The sequence below is a fragment of the Aulonocara stuartgranti genome (genome assembly GCF_965226115.1).
Source record: "Aulonocara stuartgranti genome assembly, chromosome: 20".
In the NCBI taxonomy this organism is placed as follows: domain Eukaryota; kingdom Metazoa; phylum Chordata; class Actinopteri; order Cichliformes; family Cichlidae; genus Aulonocara; species Aulonocara stuartgranti.
In genome coordinates, this window is record NC_138956.1 from 20,500,830 (window position 1) to 20,522,377 (window position 21,548).

Sequence of the window (21,548 nt, forward strand, 5' to 3'; positions counted from 1 at the left end):
TCTTCCTGTCTACCAGCTCCATATTCAGCATTCTTTCTTTAGTATACCCACCATCCCTCCTCTGCACATGTCCAAACCATCTCTAACTTTGTCTCCAAACTGCTCGACCTGAACTGTCTCTCTGATGTTCTCATTTCTAATCCTGTCCACTCTCTCAGTGCAAATCCTAATCTCTTCAGGTCTGCCTCCTGTCTTTCATCACTACCATCTTGTAAACCTTCCCTTTCACGCTATCCTTCTGTCACAAACCATGTGCTCCACCCTCCCTGCACTAATTTCTTCACCGTTCATGTACTGTGTTACTTTGGATGGTTAAGCTAGGCACTTAAACTCATCTACCTTCCCAGCCTCTGCTCCTTGCATTATTCCGTTTTGCCTCTGCTGATATTTATTCCTTTTCTCTATAAAGCATCCATAGCTCTCCAGGGTCTCTCCCACCTGCTTGCTACTCTTACTACAGATCACAGCATCATCTACAAACATCAATACCAAAATCAATACCAGTACACTTCTTTTCCACTATTATATAAAACTAAAAATGGCCTTGAATCTTTTTAAAATTGTTAATTAAAAGACAAAAATGAGAAGTAGTGTCGTGTGGTGGTTATGAGAGAAAAACATCTGGAGAGAATAACCAGATTTTCCAACACAAGGATTTTGTAGTCCATAATTTATTTCTTAAATATGCTTTGTATGCATACGGCTGTGTGGATACCAGTATGAAGAGGAAAGGAAACAACAGATCGTCAAACATACAATGTAAACATTTTCAAAAAGAGGCTCGACAAAGAGACAGCGGGGATAAAACAAGATCGGATCAGATTGATCCTGCAGCTCTGAGCGGCTGCAGGAGTCACAAAGTGCTTTGAATTCAGAGTAAAGACACAAACAGCAGCAGAGGGGAAGACATGATGTGGGATATTTCACCGTACATATGTGCACAGGACAGTGAGCATTTGAAATGTGCAGTTTAATGCAACACTAGTGCTTAGAAACAAAAAGAAACTACTGTGAGCATTTTACTACCAGCACACAATATTCATTACCTGCTGCCTCTGTAGTGTCTCCAGCACACAGGCTGCTAGCTAAAGAGTGTTTTATTTCACATTTCAGGAGGGTAGACTGGAAGGATCAGTTTGCATAGGTTCATGATGCCTACAGCATCCCGTCTTATTTGCTTTTAACTGTGTCTGAAAGCACGGCTCCGATTGGTGGAAAAAAAATAAAAAATTGCTTTCAAAGTGTTACTCATCCACGTGTGAAAAAGGCGCCAAAATGATGCAGCTTTGTCATTAAGGGGACAGATTATGCTCATTCCCAGCTTCATGTTTTCTTTTTTGGACTGTACTGGATTAGCTCTGCATAACTCACAGTTCAAAATAACCCCATCTTACACATGGCTCATTCAGTTCACTCTGTGTCTAAATCACAAAAAACATAAAAGACATACACAGCAACAGGGACGTCACCCAGTGTTGAATGAAGTCCTGCTATGAAGCCTCGAGTTGAACATTTTAATTACTTTGGTGTTTTGAAATCAGGTGTGAGGAGCGAGACGCAGCTCTGACTCACTATCAATCACATGACCACAAGTTACCAAAGTGCTCTATTGAACATGATCTGAATCTAGTACATGACTCTATAAACACACCAGCAAACTGTTTACTGAGTAAGCAAGGATTCAGGTCGCCCTCTGGTGGCCATTAAAAAGACTACAGGGTTAAAATACAAAGCTACAGCTATCTTTTATACTTTCTACCTCTGAACAAAGTGTTTATCTCAGAACTACTGTTCTTCTGATTGGCTGCTCCTTGCAGGTGGGTGGGGTCTTAGTGCCTAAGGCCATAGCTGTTGACCAAATTAGGGATATCCACTCTCACTACCATCACATGGAGTGAAGAGTAGGAAAAAAAAAAAGTCTGAAAATGAGTGTTTATAGCAGTCTGAACTTTTGGCTCACAGGGATCATTGTACAAACAAACGGCACAACACAGTCACTTTGAAGCCGAGGTGTTCAAACTATGGAGTGCACCTTCAATGGAGGAGCAGTGAGACAGATGCCTCTACTCTTTCTCAGGCCAATGTGAACAGATGTCTGTAATCTTTTTACATTTTTAGTGTTAGTTTAACTTATATTTCCAGAGGATATCCACTCAGAACAAAGGATGCCCTCTATCACTGCAGAACTTGCCTGAGAATTTTTACATTATCTACAGTATTAAAGTATCCCTGTCGCAGTGGCCTGTACGTCCACGGGTACAACCCTCCAAAAAACCTCAGAATAACTAATTTGGCGTAGTTTTTAATGGCAGGCATTTGCTAAAAATGTAAACAAATTAAAAAAAGAAAACGGGACTCAAGCTGTAGTTGAAAGCTTATTAACCATTTTCATGGAAACATTATCATACGTGTTTACGATCCTATAAGCTCCAAAGTGAAGTTAGAGCAGAAAATCAGTGTGTTCATTATTATAAGTATTACCTATGATGTTTAATATTGTTTGGCAGCACCGAAGCTCAGAGCATTATTAAAAATATGTATTTAATGCAGTGTTTACACTTGGTTTTAAAAAACCACTCTGGAAATTGGATCACAAGTGAACAGTCAAGACTCATCACAGTGTTGCCTCCAAGGATCGGACCACATGTGCTCAGACTTCCTTACAATCTGTGTGTCAAAGTGCCCCAAGTATTCACCTGTCTGTCATCAGTCAAGAGTCTGGAGAGTCCAGATGTAGAGACTGGCAGGCAAAGTTTTAAAAACGGTGCACAAAATAGCAAAAAGAAAAACCACCACGTCCTGGCTTGATGGTTTGTAAGAGATAAAGTAGCCTCTCTGACATCATGCAGCTGTTATAGAAACCTCAACATCAGCGTTTTAGCCACCACGATATCTGGATGAGAGGGTGGAGCAATGAGTGATCAGTTAAGGCTAGCAAGCTTTGTCAGAAAGTTGCATACATTAAGTGCAAGAGACACATATCTGCAAACTAGAGCTGAATGACACACAAATAAAAATAAAGAAAATAAGGAACACAGACTGCATAATTTGTCAGATAGTCTACTAAAAATGCTCCAACAGCACAAACAGAGTGGATAAGTCCAGTTCAGGGCTTTGCAGCTGCCTGTAGTGACACAGCATTGATAGGGTTGAGTTTAAAAGTTAAAAATAAAATATGAGGGAATCAAAGGAAGAAGGAGCTGTAAACACGCTTATTAATGATGTAAAGTTGGGCATTTTATCATGGGAGCCTGTGGGAACTGAGTTGTTTTTGGAGCCAGTCTCAAGTTGTTATTAGAGGGGCTGCAGTTTTTGGCACTTTGCGCTCTGGGACTGAAAATGAGGCCAACGCAGAGATGCCAAAAAAACCTCTTAATTCCTCAAGTAGAACTAAAGCTTCAGATATGGAGACAACTTGTTTACAGCTCGTTATAGAAAAAGTGCTGTCAGTACATGTGGACAGTTTGTGCTTCATAACAACAACTGGATGCAGGTGAGACTAAAGGCTGGGGAGTGACAGGTGTGTAGACATAGGCAGCAGCAGCCTCACCTCACCCAAGTCACTGAGCTGGACCTTATCACTGTGTTTCTGCTATTTTGGAACATTTTGATAGAATTATCAGACAAAAGTAGGGTAGCAGCAAAGGCAGAGAAAACCCTCATTAACTTCTAATGCACATCCAGAAGTTAGTGAGATATACAGGCCTGAAATATGACAGAACCACTTCGATCACAGAAGAGTGACAAGGGTTATTCCTAGGAGGGTTTCAAGGGATAAAGAGTCATAACGACCAGCAGAGTAACACGCTAATGTTGAGGCTTTAATGTGCACCCAGAAAAAGTCCAGAAACCAGTGGGTGGTGTCACAGTAGCTAGCTCCAACTCTATTGTTCACAGTGCCTACCAGACCACACAGAGATGGGCCATAAGCCATATCACTGGCTTGTATACTCGTATTTAATGCGGTGTATTTGGACCTGACACATTTTAAAACCAAGTGTAAACGGCGTCTGACACTCTGTCCGTTCACCCACAGATATTTACTGTGCATTGTGAACATTTTCACAGTGTGTGAGCGGTGAAGGAGCCAGGGAGGCGGCCAGTGTCAGACTTTTTAAAAACGTCTCGTTTCTGCATCCCTTTGCCTTAAAGGTTTATATGGAGGCTTTTATTCTCAGTGCAGAAAAAGTTTTTTGTATGGCTTTAACTTGTGGAAATTATGATGTTGGTGAGCATGCATGGTTATTATACACATTACCTATGTTACAGCGGAGAACAATATAATGTACCAACATATCTGTTTACTGAGGCAGTAAACGTGGTTATAAGCAGCTTTCATTTCTACTGTAAGTCTCTATTCACAGAAACACTTTGTGACATTTTCTTTGATGTTAAGTGCTAACTAAAACAGACATCTAATTTCCAAATAGGTTATATAAAAGTAGCAGATGCGATTAAATATCCCCTGATATTTGAATGCAGCTTGACAGAAGAGCGTGGAACATCTACAGGTGAGATTATGGTACCTGAGTACCCGAACTAAAACTGAAAATATTTCCTTTGCATCCTCCACCAGGTAGCTCACCACGCCACAGATCACATTGGTGGCTGCTTTTAAACCCTTGGATGAGTGAATGGTGAGTAACATACATGTTTAGGGCATATAAAGAAGATGCTTGATGCTTACAGTAAGTAAACTCTACAGTTCTCTTTAGTGTTACACATCTCCTGCAGACAAATGTCACAGTCAGCTGGAGATGATCTGATAACCTGTTTGAAATCAACTTTCATCGATCCTAACAAAGACACAGTACCAGCGAGCGTCTGGCTGTCACGACTCACAGAGAAACAAAATGAAACCTAGCAAAGAGAAGATTTTTTTTGTTTGTTTTTTGTTTTAAACACCAAACACCTCCTGTGTCAATAAATGTTGGGACAGTCAGTGAAGTTCCTGTCAAAGTATCCACCTGTGTACAGCCAGTCCTCGGCTCCTGTGTGAGGGTTTGTTCCCATCTGGAACCACCTGAGGAGGCAGTCAACAAGCCATATCTGTTTTTAATAACATGGTTATGAAAAATGCTGCACAGCATGAGCAATTAGTGTGTTGGGGACACATTAAAGGAAGTTTCCACACATTACAAATTAGATTTTGAATGCAATTTTTTGTCAATCTTCATTTGCTTATTATTGTTTTATTTTTCTTCAGTCTTTATTTAACCAGTAAATGTCAACAAAGCAGATCATTGCAGGTCTAAAACTAATTATAGCATAAACAGACTTTGGTGTTTACAACACCAAATGTGAATCTGAAATAAATGTTAAGACACGAAGAAAAACAAGCTGCGGAGCAAACAATACGAACACAATCAACTGCTAAAATATGGAGAGATAATACTTCAATCACCATGATGTTGGCTAAATTCACTCTTGAGCATTTTGGGCAAATATTTCAAACTTAAGTAAAGAGAAGGGAGGCGCATTTCTGGAGTGATTGACTGTTTGGCCAGGACAGTCATTCACTGAGTCATCTGCACACTGTTAGCTTATTTTAATTAGATTTGTCAATCTATCTGTCAGACTGACAGAATTTTTCAGTATTTAAAAGTTTATTTTGTAGTGATTTATAATTTTATTGAACTTTATATGCAATCCCAGCATTAACTGGAACAATAAACTGAAGATACTGCAAATGTTAGCTATGTGCTTCAGTCTGGTAAATGGATGTCACCCACTTTATTAATTCCTGCATTATAAAGTCCTGACTCCAATAAATAAAAGCTCTATGGTTCAAATGGGTTCCAATTCAAACTAACGTCTATTTTAAAACGTCTAGCTAGTTATTTCCATCTGTAAAATGCATCACTCAAGCATTGCTTGTAGAAAATGAAATTTTGGGAGGTAGACGAATTTACACATTCTGAGTTTGGACATTATAAAATAACAGAGTGATTATACAAGCGGCCCCTCTCTTCATGTTGAACCTCTGCTCACTGTGTTTCATGCTAGAGGTAAAGTAAATCTGATTTGGTCTGATAATACTGACATATTGAGTACAAACATGAGATTGTCATGCTACAAGTGTATGAAATCATAAAATCGGTCTATAAAAAAACCTCCCCAAATCTCTTTAAATCCTCAGAACCTCTCACCTGGTTGACCACTCCTCCTCGTCCTTGGATCGTTCCCTGCGTGCAGCTCTCTGTTTCTCCTCTAAACGCTCTTTCTCAGAACTCGCCAAATCTATAAACACACAAATACAAAAGAAACTTTTAGAGAAAGTCAGACCGAAACGATAACTCGACTTCACCTTTGGCCACTGTGTTTGTATAAACTAGGAGGCTGATAATTTTGTAATCTTTCCCTACATGGTCTTTTTAACCTATTAGGCCTGGGTGGTATGACCAAAGATTCTAGTGGTTTTATAGTATACCATCATATTATTATTAGTTTACTTTTGTGTAAATGGGCCTTTATATTGACTCATTCTTTTGTCAGGCATCTTTAGGATAAAACATATTTTTGAAGTCACCATAAAGAAGAAATAAACCCTAAATAAAAAAAAGCTCTTTTAGAGAACAAATACAGTAACTACTTGGAGAAAGAAGTCAGTCCTCAACAGGTTGCTTCTTCTGCTTTTTGGTTAGATGTCATGCCACTTATTTGTTTAAAAATAAGCTCTACTGTTTTCACAGAGGAGCTGTGAACCTGAAACAAACTCCATTCTGTTTCAGAGTCTCATGGCAGAGCTGATCATGAAAGCAAAGCTGTAAAATTTTCTAGTTGATCCATGTTCATTTATTGCCATGAAGTGACCAAAATAATGAGATGGTGGATAAAAGCATTAGAAAAGAGCTTCCTCTGTAGAATGTCTGGGCTCTCCCTTAGAAATTGGGCCAAGAGCTCAGAGTCAAGCTGCTCCACATCTAAAGGAGTCAGTTGATGTGGTTTGGCCATCTGATTAGGATGCCTCCTTGTTAAGGTGTTTAAGGCATGTCCAACTGAGAGGAGGTCCTGCAGCAGACCCAGGACATGATGGAGAGTTCTGCTCTCTCTGTTGGGTTGGGGATGCTTCAGTGTCCCTCCTTCAAAAGGCTGGATGAGGTGGCTGACACATCACGAAAAGTTTACTGCTTAACACTATTTTTTACTAGAAATACCTGTATAAATACACCTGTAGTGTTGATGGAGGTTACCAGACTTATCCATTACGCTCATCTCAGAGAATTTTACTCAGATCACAAAACATATGTTTAGGACCAACAAATTTTAAGGTATGTTATGGCTAAGGGGTAACCAGGATAAAGTCACACAGGACATGGCAGTCATAACAAACACTGGGTGAGGGTGACTTGGGTGAAGTGAATCTGATTCTCAGAATTTGCTAACTCATTCCTGCTTGTCATTTTATCACCTGTTAAGCTCAATGTAGACCAAAATGACCCTCAGGGCACCAGGAATTATCCCAGTGCTCCTGACGGGACCCTGTTCCACAGTTTTAGAGGCTCATAGTGTCCTGGTCACCAAAAAGTACACATGTACAGTTTCAGCTGTTCTCTTTTCAGGTGAGGTTGACGTTACCTATGTCTCCATTCTCCATCGCTCTGATGTCAGGCCTCAGCCGGCAGTCTGTTGGCAACAGTAGTCTCTCCATGCCGGGCTCCAGCTCGTTTAGTGTTATGGCAAAGCTGGTGAAGTTATACATCTATAAAAAGGGAGAAAGGGCTTTGTTCAAACAGTGCTGCATGGTGCATTGTTATGTGGTCCTATTGCCACAATGTGTATCAAAAGTTATACAAAAATGGAAACTAAAATGTGAAATAACATTTGGTGTAAACTCCATGAGGTAAAGCTAGCATGTCACATGTCTTCCACAGTTATACATATGTGAGAGCAGATTGTGTGGTCATTCCATAGGAAAGATGTCACCAATGTCTCCCACCTGACACCCAAGACCCTCAGAATGAGCTGTGCATCTGTACAACACCTTCAGCATAACTTCGATGTTACAGGTACATCGTAACGGCAAACTCTTATGAAACCCAACATTGTAACTTGCACAGTAACCTGACATGTGCTTCCCTACAGGTCACCAGTGTAGGAGGTAGAGTGGTGGATCGATCCCAGACACCTCTCACATGCTGAAGTGTCCTTGGGCTAGGTGTGTGAATTTTAAAAAGCAATTACGCTTAGATAAAAGGGTAGAATCAATTTAAGTGGGTGAATGAGACCTGTAGAAACCACTTTGAGTGCTCAACTGAGTAGAAAGGCTGTTTATCTGAACCAGTCCATTTACTGTGACAGGCTGCCTGTTTCCTCGCACCCATTTACATCTACTACCACTTACAACCACCTCGACCATTTTCTCTCTAGACCAGTGGTTCTTAACCTTGTTGGAGATACCGAACCCCACCAGTTTCATATGCGCATTCACTGAACCCCTCTTTAGTGAAAAATAAAATGTGATTTTTTTTCAAATTCAAGACATAGATATGTTTTTTACTGGTGCACAAAATGAGCCATGCATGTCACGGTGGAGGCTCTGCTGAACTCCTAAAATCCGACTCACCGAACCCAGGTTAAGAACCACTGCTCTAGACCAAAAATGGTTGAGGAATCATGGTAATGTGAAGCGCACATCGTAGGGCACATATAAGCAGAACTGATTTTTCTGTCTGTTCAGACAGCAGTACTTTTCCTGAATGCTTTTTGCTACTGTGATACACCAAATACCCCCATAAAGCTCGTCTTCTCTTCTTTTCAAAACCATTTGAATTTTTGTCTCTAGCACAAACAGTAAAGGAGTTATCGCCATTCAAAGAGCGCTTGTAAAATGAGCCCTCCGGTCAGTTCGATGGTGAAAAAGTCATCTCATTTTTTCCAGGATTTGTAAACCATTAAAAGAGGCATGAAATCTTCAGGACTGAAAAGCAGATTTAAGCTCTGTTGCAAATGATCATGAGATCAATTAAGTGCTTCCCTTTAAAGCTTAGTAAAGTTAAACTTTAGGCACTCTTTGTGCAAAAAGATGAGCAGCAAATTTCAAAGAAAGCACCATGTGATCGTATAATTTTGCATGGCCTCATTAAATATACTAAAGCAAGCTCATTATGAGGGTGTGAAGCCAGGATTTTTATTATATTTGGCTGATTTTATACAGTCAAATACTTTCCAGTGATAACTGAACAATATTTCTGCAGGAAATGCCAAACCTCATCACCGACCTGTGCTGAGTGAGCGGGCCGAGATGTTATCCTCCACAGTAAGGCACTTCCTGGTATCACAGTCACAGTCTCTTGAACTTCTGGCATCTCATCTGCCTCCTCTGCTTCACAGCTACGCTCCTACACACACAGAAACAGACACACAGCTAGTTAAACAACTCCGTCTAACGAGTTTGGGTTTACATTACAAACAGTTCATGTGCAAACGGGTGATTAACAGAACTACGGTCGCCACAAATTCAACACGTCTCTCAAGCAACGATGCATGTCATTGCAAGACATCATGGATTAGTGCTGGCAATGATCTAATCAACACTACACTCTCAACATAACTAGACAACAGCAGCAGCACACTACAGATATCAATACACTTTCACCTTACCTTCTACTAAAGCCACTGCATGTTATTGTGAAAGGAAAAGATGCAGTTTAAGAGAAGAATTTCAGAGTTGTGAGAAAAAAAAAATCACACATCAAACATGTTAAAGAGAAACGTGAGAGCAAACTCAGAGGGATTTCATCTCAGCTTTCAGTAAAAGCAGAAACGATCCTCACCTGTCTCAGCTTCTTTGACTCGCCCCCGCTCTTCTTCTCAGACTTCTTGTACGCGTCGTAAACCTTGGGGTCCACGCTGTACATGCACTCTGTCCATTTCCCATACATAACTCGCCGCTTCTTCTTACTGTTTCAACAACAAACTCCATTTAGAGAAAACTAACACAACTAAAATTCACAGACAGTGATGACGTGCTTAGGTTCTTACCTTTTATCTTGGATATGACCTTCTACTTTGTGCAGTTCCTTTCCAAACATCCCACAGGGTTTGAAGTTTAGGACACACTTATCACCCGTCCTGACGAATTAAAGGCAAAATTATTGTTTAATAAATATCAGTGATTCAAAAAGCTGTAAGTTTTCATTACCTGTGGTTGACTATCTCTACAGTTCCATACTGTTCAATCCAGAGTTTTCCCAGGATGATGTTATGCACACAGCACATTGGATTCGTCCACGTGTAAGCTTCTTTATGTCTGTCACAAAATCACAACATCTTAAAGGACCAGTTCGACATTTTCTAAATAATAATAAAAACTTCAGCACTCACAATTACATATATAATGTATTTAATAAGATGTAAATCAGCCCGAGGCTTTCCCCTGCTGTGCTATATTAAATACATGAAATACAAAATACAAGTTCGAGAGTTAAGCATGCTGTGGGTTTTTTTCTAAAATGATATATACAACTGAGAAGATTTTCACACAATTTGTGAAGTTAGCGTTTTACTCAACAACCCAAAAGAAGTGGAAAATAACCAATAACGCTTATTTTTCAGCAGGGAATATATTAATAAAGCCCTCATTTTATCTGTCAAACACTCAACTTATTACATTTCATTGAGCTAATAACTCTGCTGAATACATGCTTAAGGAAGACAGATTTTTATATCAATGGTTCATCATTTCACATCTAAATATAATTTAAAAGTCTCAAAATACAACTGTACGTAATTAAATACACTTACTGCTCATCCATAACAATAACTCTGAAGATTTTGTTAACCCATTAGATGCCAAATGAATCTTAATCAACTGAAACCTCAGTTTCATACGATCGCCACCTTTGTAAATCCCCTTTTCGTCAGTGTACAAAAGTTCAACTACATATTTTATCCCTGAGATAAGTCAACATAAAAAAAGAAACGCAAGTTTAACAATATGTCTCAGTTTCTGTACATGAAAAAAGAAATCCCGATGCAATAAATTAAAGAAAAATTACATGAAAAGTTCTGGCCTGCCATTACTCAGACTGTCCTGCAATTCTAGTTTTTATTAATTCCCTGTGGACCCACTCTAAAAAAAGTGGGAAATTTCTATATTAGTTCATTTTAAGGACAGGAACTTTTCTGTTATTTAATGGTTTATCTATTACTTAATTATGCTGTTGTAGTACAAATAACCACAAGGAAGGTCCTTGTCAGTAGGAAAAGGTGTAAAACGCAAAATATAAAGAAACTATGATCTGAAAACCTCACAGAGAAAGCATCTTCAACATCACAAACATCCAATAATTAACTGGATGCTTTTATTTTTTATTGGACTGAAGTTAGGGGAAAATTGCTCAGTGTGTCAAACGTCAACAGAGTCAGTTTACAGCACTCATGTTCAATGTGATAATACTGTGTGTAGATAAATTCCATGTATCAGCACATCTAAAACGCTCTAGTTAACATAATTTCTTGCTTGTTCAGTCCATAAGTGAAATCCGGATCATTTGAGGTTTTATTTATAGTTTTAAAGAATTAATTAGGACCAAGTCATGAGGAATTTTGAGAGCTTTGAGCAGACCCAGATTAGTCGTTTAACCCTTTCCCATGACTACGCTAATCTAACCAGCTGCTGCTTGCGGCTTCTTCAACATGAATGAACATGAGGTCATCCAAAGTTCAACATGTTATGAAAGTTTAATAATGCAGCTAAAAGCCTAGCACCAGCAGAAAAGTGGGTGTGCAGAACACTAGATCAATAACTGCAGGGAAATCTCACTTTAGTAACTCCAGCGTCATGGTGCCTTTAGGTTCAGCTTCCACACTTTTGCCCCAGAACTTGAGCTTTGGGTAGATAGAGCCATGAAACTCAAATTCTTTCTTCAGCGACTCGGCGTGGAAGGCACTGATGGGAGGGTGGTGGCTCACCTGCTCCGAGATCAATCTGTAGCCTTCGTCCTCCCTTAAAAAAGATGATTTGAAATAACTGGATGACCTGAAGTATCATCATAAAGGCATAATGAAGCTTCAACCCATCCTCTCCAATACCTTGTGAGTTCATAGGTCTCCCCCAGCAAAGGATTGAAAGGCTTTCCAGTCCTCTCCCATTGAGATGCTACAGCCGAAACAGCAAATGCAGCAACAACCTGTCACAGAGATGTAACGTGAATCAGAGCCGGGCTGCAGCCACTGACAGCAAGTGAAAAGTCATTTTTAGAAAACAATCCCTCATTCCTGCTTTTCTAGTGTTTATTTTGGGTTTATTTTTGGTTCATACACTTAAAAAAAAGAAAGAAAAAGAGCTTTAAACAGTTCATTATTTTCCTTAGCAATGTTCAGAGGAAATGTATTTCTGGGAGAAATTTAAATGCACTGACAGTATTTTTAAAACATCACAACATCACGTGTGTGTGCTGCCTGTACCTGCATGCGGTCTATGGAGTCTGATAAACTGCAGGCTTTGTGGATGAGGTGAGTGTGCTCCATGTACTCTGAGATTCTCTGGAGAAAGCTGAGCGGCTCGTTAAACACGACCGGCATTGCTATTTTGGACAGCTCCTGTGGCAGCACAACAAAAACAATCAATCACTCTCATTCAGAAAAATAACTCAAAGGCTGACAGAAATTACCTCACTTCAAACAACTTATGCAACACATTACTTAACTTACAACAAACATTCACCGGTTTTAAAAAGCAGGAGTAACAATAGCACAACATTCACATTTACAGTTCAGATGTTCATTTAATTATTTTGGTTATTTTGAAATGACTTCCAGAAGCAAATGTAAAGACGAGTTCAGTCAAGACTGATTTTGTAACAGAGAGATTAAGTAAGCAAAAGCACTCAGTTATTCAAAGTTGACCTGTTATGCTTTCACCTTGCTGTCAGCAAATATGGAAATTTCCCTAATATGGTCATCGCAGCTCGAGTGTGACCACAGAAGCTCTGCCCACATGGTTACAAGGAGCAGCCAATCAGAAGACAGTTGGATTAGAGGGATGGGATAAGACAAATATGGATTATTTCTAACCTAACTGTGCAAAGCAGCTCTACTAGACTGCAAGAATAAAAATGTGAAAGTGGAAATAAGCAGAACAGGAAAATATAATCACTCCAATCTTAAATCTGATCAACCCTATCTCTAATAATCAGCTATGTACCGCAGGCCCTCAAGCTGGCAGAGGTTAAACCTTTACTTAAAAAGCCATCTCTAGACCCAGCTCCCTTAGCTAATAATAGGCCAATTTCTAACCTTCCTTTCATATCAAAAATTCTTGAAAGGGTAGTTGTCAAACAGCTAACAGATTATTTGCAGAGGACTGGCTATGTACAATTTTTAGACTGTAGCTTTCTTTTCTCACAGTTTCATTTGGAGATTGTGAAAACCAGAGATGACATAATAGGGACACAGCTAGAAACTAGTAGAAACCTATAGGCTAAATCAGATATCTCACCCCTGCCCCTAATGACAGCTGAACCAGGATTTATATGAGCACATTGTGTTGCTGCACCGATGCATGCACACAGCTTAAGTTCACAATAGTGATGGGACATATTTCCACTTGATAGTGCAGTAAAGCCGTTGGTCGAGTACTTTTTCTTTTCTTTCTGTAGTCATTAGTAATTATAACTACAGGTACTGACACTCTGGACAGACCATTAATGAAGCTATAATATGACGCAACTTTGTGTATAAGTATTTCATGTCACAGTGACCACAGAAATGAAAATCATAGATTCAAAATCAGCACCCAGCAATATTACTGGAGACAGACATGAGTTTGGTAGGACTCACCATACCGATGCATTTCTTCAGAATATTCCAAACACTGAAGTTATTTCTGGAGATCATTTCAGCTGGCAGCTTTTTCCTGGATCGAATAAGAAAAACGATATTAAGCAACAAAAACTGTTTTAATAGATATCAAGGCCATTATCAATTCTGCTTAGAGCTCATATTTCTCATTAGCTCTCTTTTGCTTAGATCTTTGATAAAAAGTTGTGCTAGCATGCTGACATTACCTCTTATTCCAAAATATATGCAGGGTGGACAGCTCAGTTCAATTTTATTTATATAGCGCCAAATCACAACAACAGTCGCCTCAAGGCGCTTTACTTAACTTTGGCTCTTGGCGAAGGCGGTCGCACTTTTCTCCTCTCCCTTCCCTTATCTTCCCTGCTTAGCGTCTTGTGTCCTTGGCTAGTCTCATCTATTTTCTTACTCTTTCCCTGGAACACTTTCTCACAGTCTGTTCTCTAAAACCTAAAAGAGGAATTATGGATTTGATCAACTGGTCCCTGAATACAACTGACATCCTCTTCTCAACGAGAAGCCTGGGCTCGGGTGAGCCTGAGTGTCCTGGAGTGTCCCTGCCGGATACACGATGGACGGGTGGCATAAGTGGAGGATGGCAAGACTGTCGATCGAAGACATCGACGACATCTACCTGTTCGGAACTATGATAACAGGGTTCTTGCTGATTGCTGATCGGAGCTGGCTTGGCCCTAGCTTATCGAAGATTAAAGAAAGCGGAATTGGCTGTTCAAAACCCCACAAGGCTGCCCGCTGTGTTGAAACGATTGGACGAGTCGTGAGTTCTCAAAATGGGCTCATTGAACGCAGCACGGATAAGATCTTGGAGAAGTTTGAGGCTGCCGTGAACACTCAGAATAAGACCGCTGAGCGAAAATTGGATAACATATTGGAGAAGGTCATGGCAGTCTTGAGTTCTCAGAATCTGCTCTTTGAGCGCAAGACTGATAACATCATGGAGCGCAAGATGGATAACATTGTAGAGAAGCTCACGGCTCTACAACGGGAGATTGAGAGACCAGTGTTGGACTGCTAGAACAGCTTTGAAATTCACATGAGTTGTTCGCACTAAAGTAAAAACCACCATCATTTCATGCAGCTACCACTTCGGCGCCAGCTGTGGTCTCAAGGCTGGAGCTGAACAAAAACACCCAGATAGTTGACTGTGCATAGATTGTTTCTTCCTATCCTACGTAAGGCCACCTGGGTTGGCTGGAAGACTTTACTTAGCCTGGCAGGGCGAAGGACAGTGTCTCAGCTGAAGTCTGGACACACACACACACACACACACACACACTTTGAATGAAATGGATGAACCAGAATTGGTTTGTAAAAATGCTGCAACTTCAGTGATGTGGCACTGGTTTAGCTTTCGTCCGTCAGATACACAACAAAGCACTATTTTTGGTAGCGCATGCTAGCGGGCCGTCGTTATTACCGTGTTCTTTGGAAAATACGGCACACATAAAATCAATCCTTTGATTTTTCTGAAAATCAACAGTGCCCCTTATAATCCCGTGTGCCTTATGTATGAATTCTGGTTGTGTTTACTGACCTCGAAACGATTTTATGTGGTACACGGTGCTGGAAAATGTTTTAGTACGACTTTGCCAAGGTACGAACCCGCACAGCTTGATGGGCATTACGGCTATCGTAGGGAGGAGCCTCGTGGAGTGATACGCACTGTGCTTCAACATAATATTACCGTATTGTGTGTGTGTATAACCTCTTTCTAAATTTCGTGGATATTATACATGGTTACGCTGAGGATATGTCGGCCAATTTCCACTGGAAATGCCTTTTGGTTAAACTGTCAGCAAGGAATTTGCATTTGCACTGTAAAATTTTTATATAACTTTAATGCAAAAAACAGCTGCTTGTTTAAGTGAAAATACGTTGATTTTTTTTTGGCACTAATAAAGTTGTGGAGTTGTAAAGTATTTTGTCTAGTGTCAATTATATCGTCAGTTATATTGTTATCACAAATTTTCAAATGTATATCGTGATAAATATTTTTGGTCATATCGCCCTGCTCTACATGCAGGTATACACTCATCCCCCCCCTCCCCTTCCAAACGCCTTCAATGCTTATTCCCTCCCGATGCAGACGGTGGATCAAAGGGGACCAGTGCATATGCTGCAGGCCCAGATGCGCTGTCTACACGGGCTGTCTCTCACCTTTTACCCATCCCTGTTGCTTGTCATATGTTTCTATGGTGTATTGACAGTCATGTGCTTTTTGTGCCGGGGTGTTTTTTTTCTGCTCTCAAACTGTTCTCCCATTAGGAGCTCAGTCGGAGTTTTTTTCTCCTCCTCTCACCTCGTGTTATGTATTTTCGTTGTTTTTTCCTATCAGCCTACCTCTCTGACATGTCTCCCAATGTGATGTCTGTGTAAAGATTAGTCAGAGGGTTCCTTTGTAAGTGCGCATGCACCATTAGCCTGCTGTAACCTATAATTTCCTTCGGGATTAATTCTATTCTGATTCTGATTTATATTGTACATTATATCCTATAATAATAGATACAGAGAAAAACCCAACAATCATATGACCCCCTATGAGCAAGCACTTTGGCGACAGTGGGAAGGAAAAACTCCCTTTTAACAGGAAGAAAGCTCCAGCAGAACCAGGCTCAGGGAGGGGCGGGGCCATCTGCTGCGACCGGTTGGGGTGAGAGAAGGAAGACAGGATAAAGACATGTGGAAGAGAGATTGTCAGAAAGACAATCATACCAACAGATAATTTCTAATCACTAATTACCAAAACCTAACATTCATGTCTTTGGGAGGAAGCTTTAATATAAGATGGGAGCATGCTAACTCCACATGACCATCCACCTCTGGAACATCTACTGCAGAGGTGTCCAGAGACCTTCTGGCAGAGGACAGTGATGGCAGAGTTGGTAGAGCAGACAAAACCAATTGCAGCCACTGGGGTTGATGTGATCTTCTCTAAACTATTTTAATCTAATCTGTCACACTCAAATAAAGCACCTCTGGCAACATTATTCACACTCGGTCAGCTGATACAGAGGATGCCCAATCTTCTGCATGATGCAAAATGCCACAAATTTCAGTTAATTTAAAATATGCTTAATTTTTTGAAGAATGTAATTCACAGTTTTAAATTACTCTTAAATACAGACATAATTTCTTTTATCGTCTGAGGTTATAACTGTCCTCCAAATTCTTTTCTCCAGTTTGAATATCTATTAGTAAAATTAGTTGTCAGTACAATGCTTTTTATGTTAATATAACATTAGTGGACATTGGTACTGACATGCATTACATGGAATATGTAATACACAACTGGCAGGTCATATATGAGTATTGGTTTAATTTAGAGATGCAACACTATTCTTTCAAATAATATCCCCTCGTTTTCTGATTTAATGAGTGTTTTAATACAAAGTAGCTCCCAAATCGTGCACCCAAACATTAATATTGTAAATACACAAAAAAAATAGTGAATGACATTTAAATTTACTATATTAGTACATATCAACAGCCCTAACTAATAGTGAGGGGAAGAGAATTTCGGAAGAAGTGAAACTGATCACTTTTACCACCTAAAGAAAAAGAAAACAGGCTAATTAAACCACCGATGTCGTGGCTTCAGCTGGACTCAGGATGTCAACAGCCTTCAGCTCGAGTGTGTCATTAATAGAGAACAACTAATGCTAACATGGTGGCAAGCAATTTAAAGAGGCAAGAGGAAACCAAGCATCCATTCAGCGAGAGACTTTGCCTACTGTGAAAGAGCACAGTATCTGAACAGGCAGCAATAACATTTATTTGACTGTGTAAAAAGTGTCTGATAAGGAGATGGATGCACGTTATAGTTCACCTTGTTATAGTCTGTGAATACACGCAAACCTTGGAATCTTGGTTTTCTCTTTTTTCCTTTTGAAAATTACTAAATGTGTATATATTCAAGGATTCCAAGGTGTTCAATGTCATTCTAACACATGTATTCACATGAGGTGAAACAAAATTGTGCACCTAGGTTCCGTGTAAAAGCCAAGAGAACACAAAAGAGCAATACAGGAAAAAGGGAAAAGAAAAAGTATATACAGTGTCAGTACAAATAAGACCATTTTCTAAAAATAATCAAATTGTGTGCAGTGGAAAGACAAGTGGCTTCACATGTCTGTTTCCTCTGGCTGGGAGCAGCAGAGACTACAGAGCACCACCAGAGTTCAACCGTCTTGCAGCCTGAAGAAGAAGCTGTTCCTCAGTCTGGTGGTTCTGCAATTGATGCTCCGCAACATCCAGCCTGAGGGGAGAGGGGAGTGGGACAAACAGTCTGTTTCCTGGGTAAGTAGGGTCTTTCAAGACAGAGAGGCCCTTTTGCTGCTAGTGTAGATGTTTGTGGTGACGGTGGTCTGGGGGATGCTGCCAACAATGCTCTGTGGAGCTTTCACCACCCTCTGCAGAGCCTTCCTCTCTACCACAAAGCATGACATCCCACAGTGATGCAGGAGCACGGGACACTCTTCACCACACATCTCTAAGTTCAGAACTCATGATAGATCATCTGTCTCCATCTTACTCTATCTCTAGCACCCTCCTCTCACACACCAACCCTTTCACTCTTGCTGCTATCCTTCTGTCATAAATCACCCCAACACTTGTCTCCTCTCCTAACTACCTACAAACTCCTTTTCACCTCTCTTATGCACTGCCCATTGCTTTAAATGGTTGACCCCAGGTACTTGTGCACCTTCACTCTGTTTGCTCCTTGCAGCCTCACTAAATTTCACTACTCTTTTCTCTAAAGCATACCTCCACCTCTCCAGGTTCTTTTCCACCTGCTTCCACCCTCACTACAGATCACAATATCATCTGCAAACATCATAGCATCAGGGAGACTCCTTTATCAATCTCTCCATCACTCCTGCTTTAACCTTTCAGAGGATCGAGGTGATCACTCAGAACAGCTCTGCGTCAATGAAGTGATTATGTTTTTCCGTAATTATTCCCCGCGTGTGCACGGCCCCTCACCTGCGCTCCCACACTCCATTCTCCTGTGTGGCATCTTTAAAGCTGACCTCGCAGGAATCATCTGACTCCAACCCTGGGGATGATGAGCAAGAGCGGGAGTAGGAGGAGGAAACAAAGTAAGTATACAGGAAATAACTATATATAATTAACTAATTTGGGCCTTCGTCGACATGTCTCACCTGTCTCAGCGTCGAAAAACTCCTCCTCGCTGTTCATACTGAGCAGACAAAGTAGCTGCAGGTTACTCAGAAGTCATGTTTCCACCGTTGGCCTGTCCCTGGAGTCCAGCCTCCCTCCGAGCATCACAGACAGCAGCACCCACCACCTACAACGACACCGGCAGCGTCAACACCAAGCGCATGAGTAATGTAATCAAAACAAAAACAGCTTCCTCTCTGGCTGTCAGTCGCCGTGCTCCTCTAAAAAAGCCATTAGTTAGCTTTAAGACTAGCTAACGAGCCCTTAGCATCGCTGCTGCAGATGGTGTAAATGTCCGCTGGGCAAAAAACGATGTAACAACATCAACACAGTCAACAACAAACCACAGCCGACACTGGCACGGACATTTAAACACAGCTCAGTCACATATACCTGTGAGTTCAGGTAAAATTAATGCTCCGGTAAAATAAACAACCGAGCACTGTGGTGCCTCTGGAAGTAGGCGGAAGTGGGCAGCAAGGACACCACGATTGGCAGGTTCGTCAGCCAATCAGAGCGCAGGATGCAGAGGTCCAGAAAATAAAGGGCAAAGGGCAAACGTGGGGTCCAAAGGCTATTTTTGCACATAACCAATAATGTGACATTAAAAAAGGCAACACTGGGCTCAGGCTGGATGGACCAGACTCTTTAAATATTAATATTAATATGTGTTAAGTGATTATTATAAGTTTATTATTTTATTTTATTTATACCAGTAACACAGGCGCACATAGAAGCTAAAGGGTTTGTAATCGCGAGTTTAAAATGACCAAGACTTACTAAATATTTAAATAAATCTGCAGTTGTTTATATGCATGCAAATTATTAGGCTGCATTATTAAACTGTACCTTAATTTGTACATTTTGTACGATCTTTAGCTTTTAATACAGGTGCAAATTCACCCCTGACATGGAGATAAATAATGGATTGATGAGTTTGTGGTAACATCCTGAGGCAATCTTAGTTCATGTACATTTTGTGTGGTTGGAATGATGGATGGGTGGTTTATTATAGTGTAACATTGAAGAGCAGGTTAAAAAAATATATCGAAAGATGAAATATCAACGGGTTGTTTAAAAATTCTAGAGGTTTCTTTTGTTTTTATTTGTTTTTAACATTGTGGAATTTTCTTTTAGGTTTTCTTTTAATTTTCTTTTAAGCTTCCTTGCCTGAATTTTTTTAGCAGGAAAAAGGAAAATCAGTGTTATTTTGTGCTACAAACTAAGTGCTAGTTTTCATTTTTCAATTGCTGAAATATTACATTTTATCCAATAATTAGACTATAAATCTATATTAATTCAACCAAATCATTAAGGAATATGGTTTAATTGTGTCAGCCCTGTGATATAAAGCCTACATTTCCACATGCCATTGAATTTCTTATAAAGCACCCACTAAGATATTTAATTGATTCATGTTGAGATGATAAAATGCAGTGAGGCAGTACAGAAGCCCATCAATAAATGGCAAAGAGTTCATTCTCTTTAATAAGCCTTTAAGTGCACATAAATGTTAAGTCATTATTACAATAAATTGTTGTAAATGCATTGTGGTGCAAATGCATTGTGGTGCAGATGCACTGTAGCGTTTGTGCAGAAGGTAAGATCAGTTTGTCTGTGTAGCTTCTCAGCCATCCAGTTCATTGTAGTCTAAGGAGCTTGGACTGAATTCTTGAGGAAATTTCACCTCTCATCCAAGAGGGTTCTCCATGTTAAGTCATTATTATAAAAATTGTTGTAAATGGATTGCAGTGCACCAAGAAGCCTCTTGAATGCTTGGATAAGAAGTGAAACATCTAAAAGTAATTTAAAGAAGTCCAGCTGCTTTCTTCACAAGCTCCTTAGAAGTTAAGATCAGCTCTTTCTGAACACTGAAGATTAAAAAAGAAAAATGTTATTTTTCACAACCTGACAACCCAGATGTTCTTATAATGGTTCATAAAGCACTAGTAAATGATTCATAACCCATTAACGCTCACTGAAAAATGTGGCAGAAAAAGAGCCGCTTATGTAGTCAGCTGAAAAGCAGGTGGTTTTGACACTTGACTCAATGGAAGCATTATCAACATTATCTTAAGAGCCTTTTTTTTTTTGTGCCTGTTCCGTGACGGGTGTCTTCATGGACATCACCCTGTGCATCTCCACTCATCCACTCCTGTATCCAGAGAGCAAAGGTGTGACTGAGGTGTGGAAGGACGATGGGGGAGGAACCCGACTGTTTGGTTATTATAACAGCTGTTTAATAGCATAATAGCTGCCCGATGAAGATTTAGGTTGTTGTTAGCTGGAAGAGGAAACATCTCATGTCCGTTACAAACCACAAAGACCTGCCTATGGTCCTTTCAAACACAGCTCCATTATCCACAAGGTGGCAGCTTTACACAAACATCCCTCTTGCTTTATTCATTCTGCTAATTTTTTATTTTATTTTTGCAGACACTGGTCAATATTTCAAAAATAAATTTCAGTTTAAAACTAAATACGTATTAAATTAGAGCAACACTACACAGAGGGGAATTGTGCAAACACCCTTTTAAAGGGGA

General features: G+C 40.1%; 1 protein-coding gene across 1 annotated transcript; it reads right to left on the bottom strand.

The window, feature by feature from the left end:
• Nucleotides 1-2,153: 2,153 nt before the first annotated feature.
• Nucleotides 2,154-19,504, bottom strand: LOC309697251 (oxysterol-binding protein-related protein 2-like). Its single transcript, XM_082519009.1, has 14 exons — nucleotides 19,399-19,504; nucleotides 18,987-19,132; nucleotides 18,808-18,880; nucleotides 13,786-13,861; nucleotides 12,412-12,546; nucleotides 12,037-12,134; nucleotides 11,768-11,950; nucleotides 10,145-10,252; nucleotides 9,985-10,074; nucleotides 9,777-9,903; nucleotides 9,222-9,341; nucleotides 7,579-7,702; nucleotides 6,150-6,240; nucleotides 2,154-5,023 (listed from the first exon to the last, which is right to left on the bottom strand). Exons 2-14 carry the CDS (start codon nucleotides 19,021-19,023, stop codon nucleotides 4,921-4,923), a joined length of 1,365 nt encoding a protein of 454 aa, XP_082375135.1. The 5' UTR covers nucleotides 19,024-19,132; nucleotides 19,399-19,504; the 3' UTR covers nucleotides 2,154-4,920.
• Nucleotides 19,505-21,548: the final 2,044 nt, after the last annotated feature.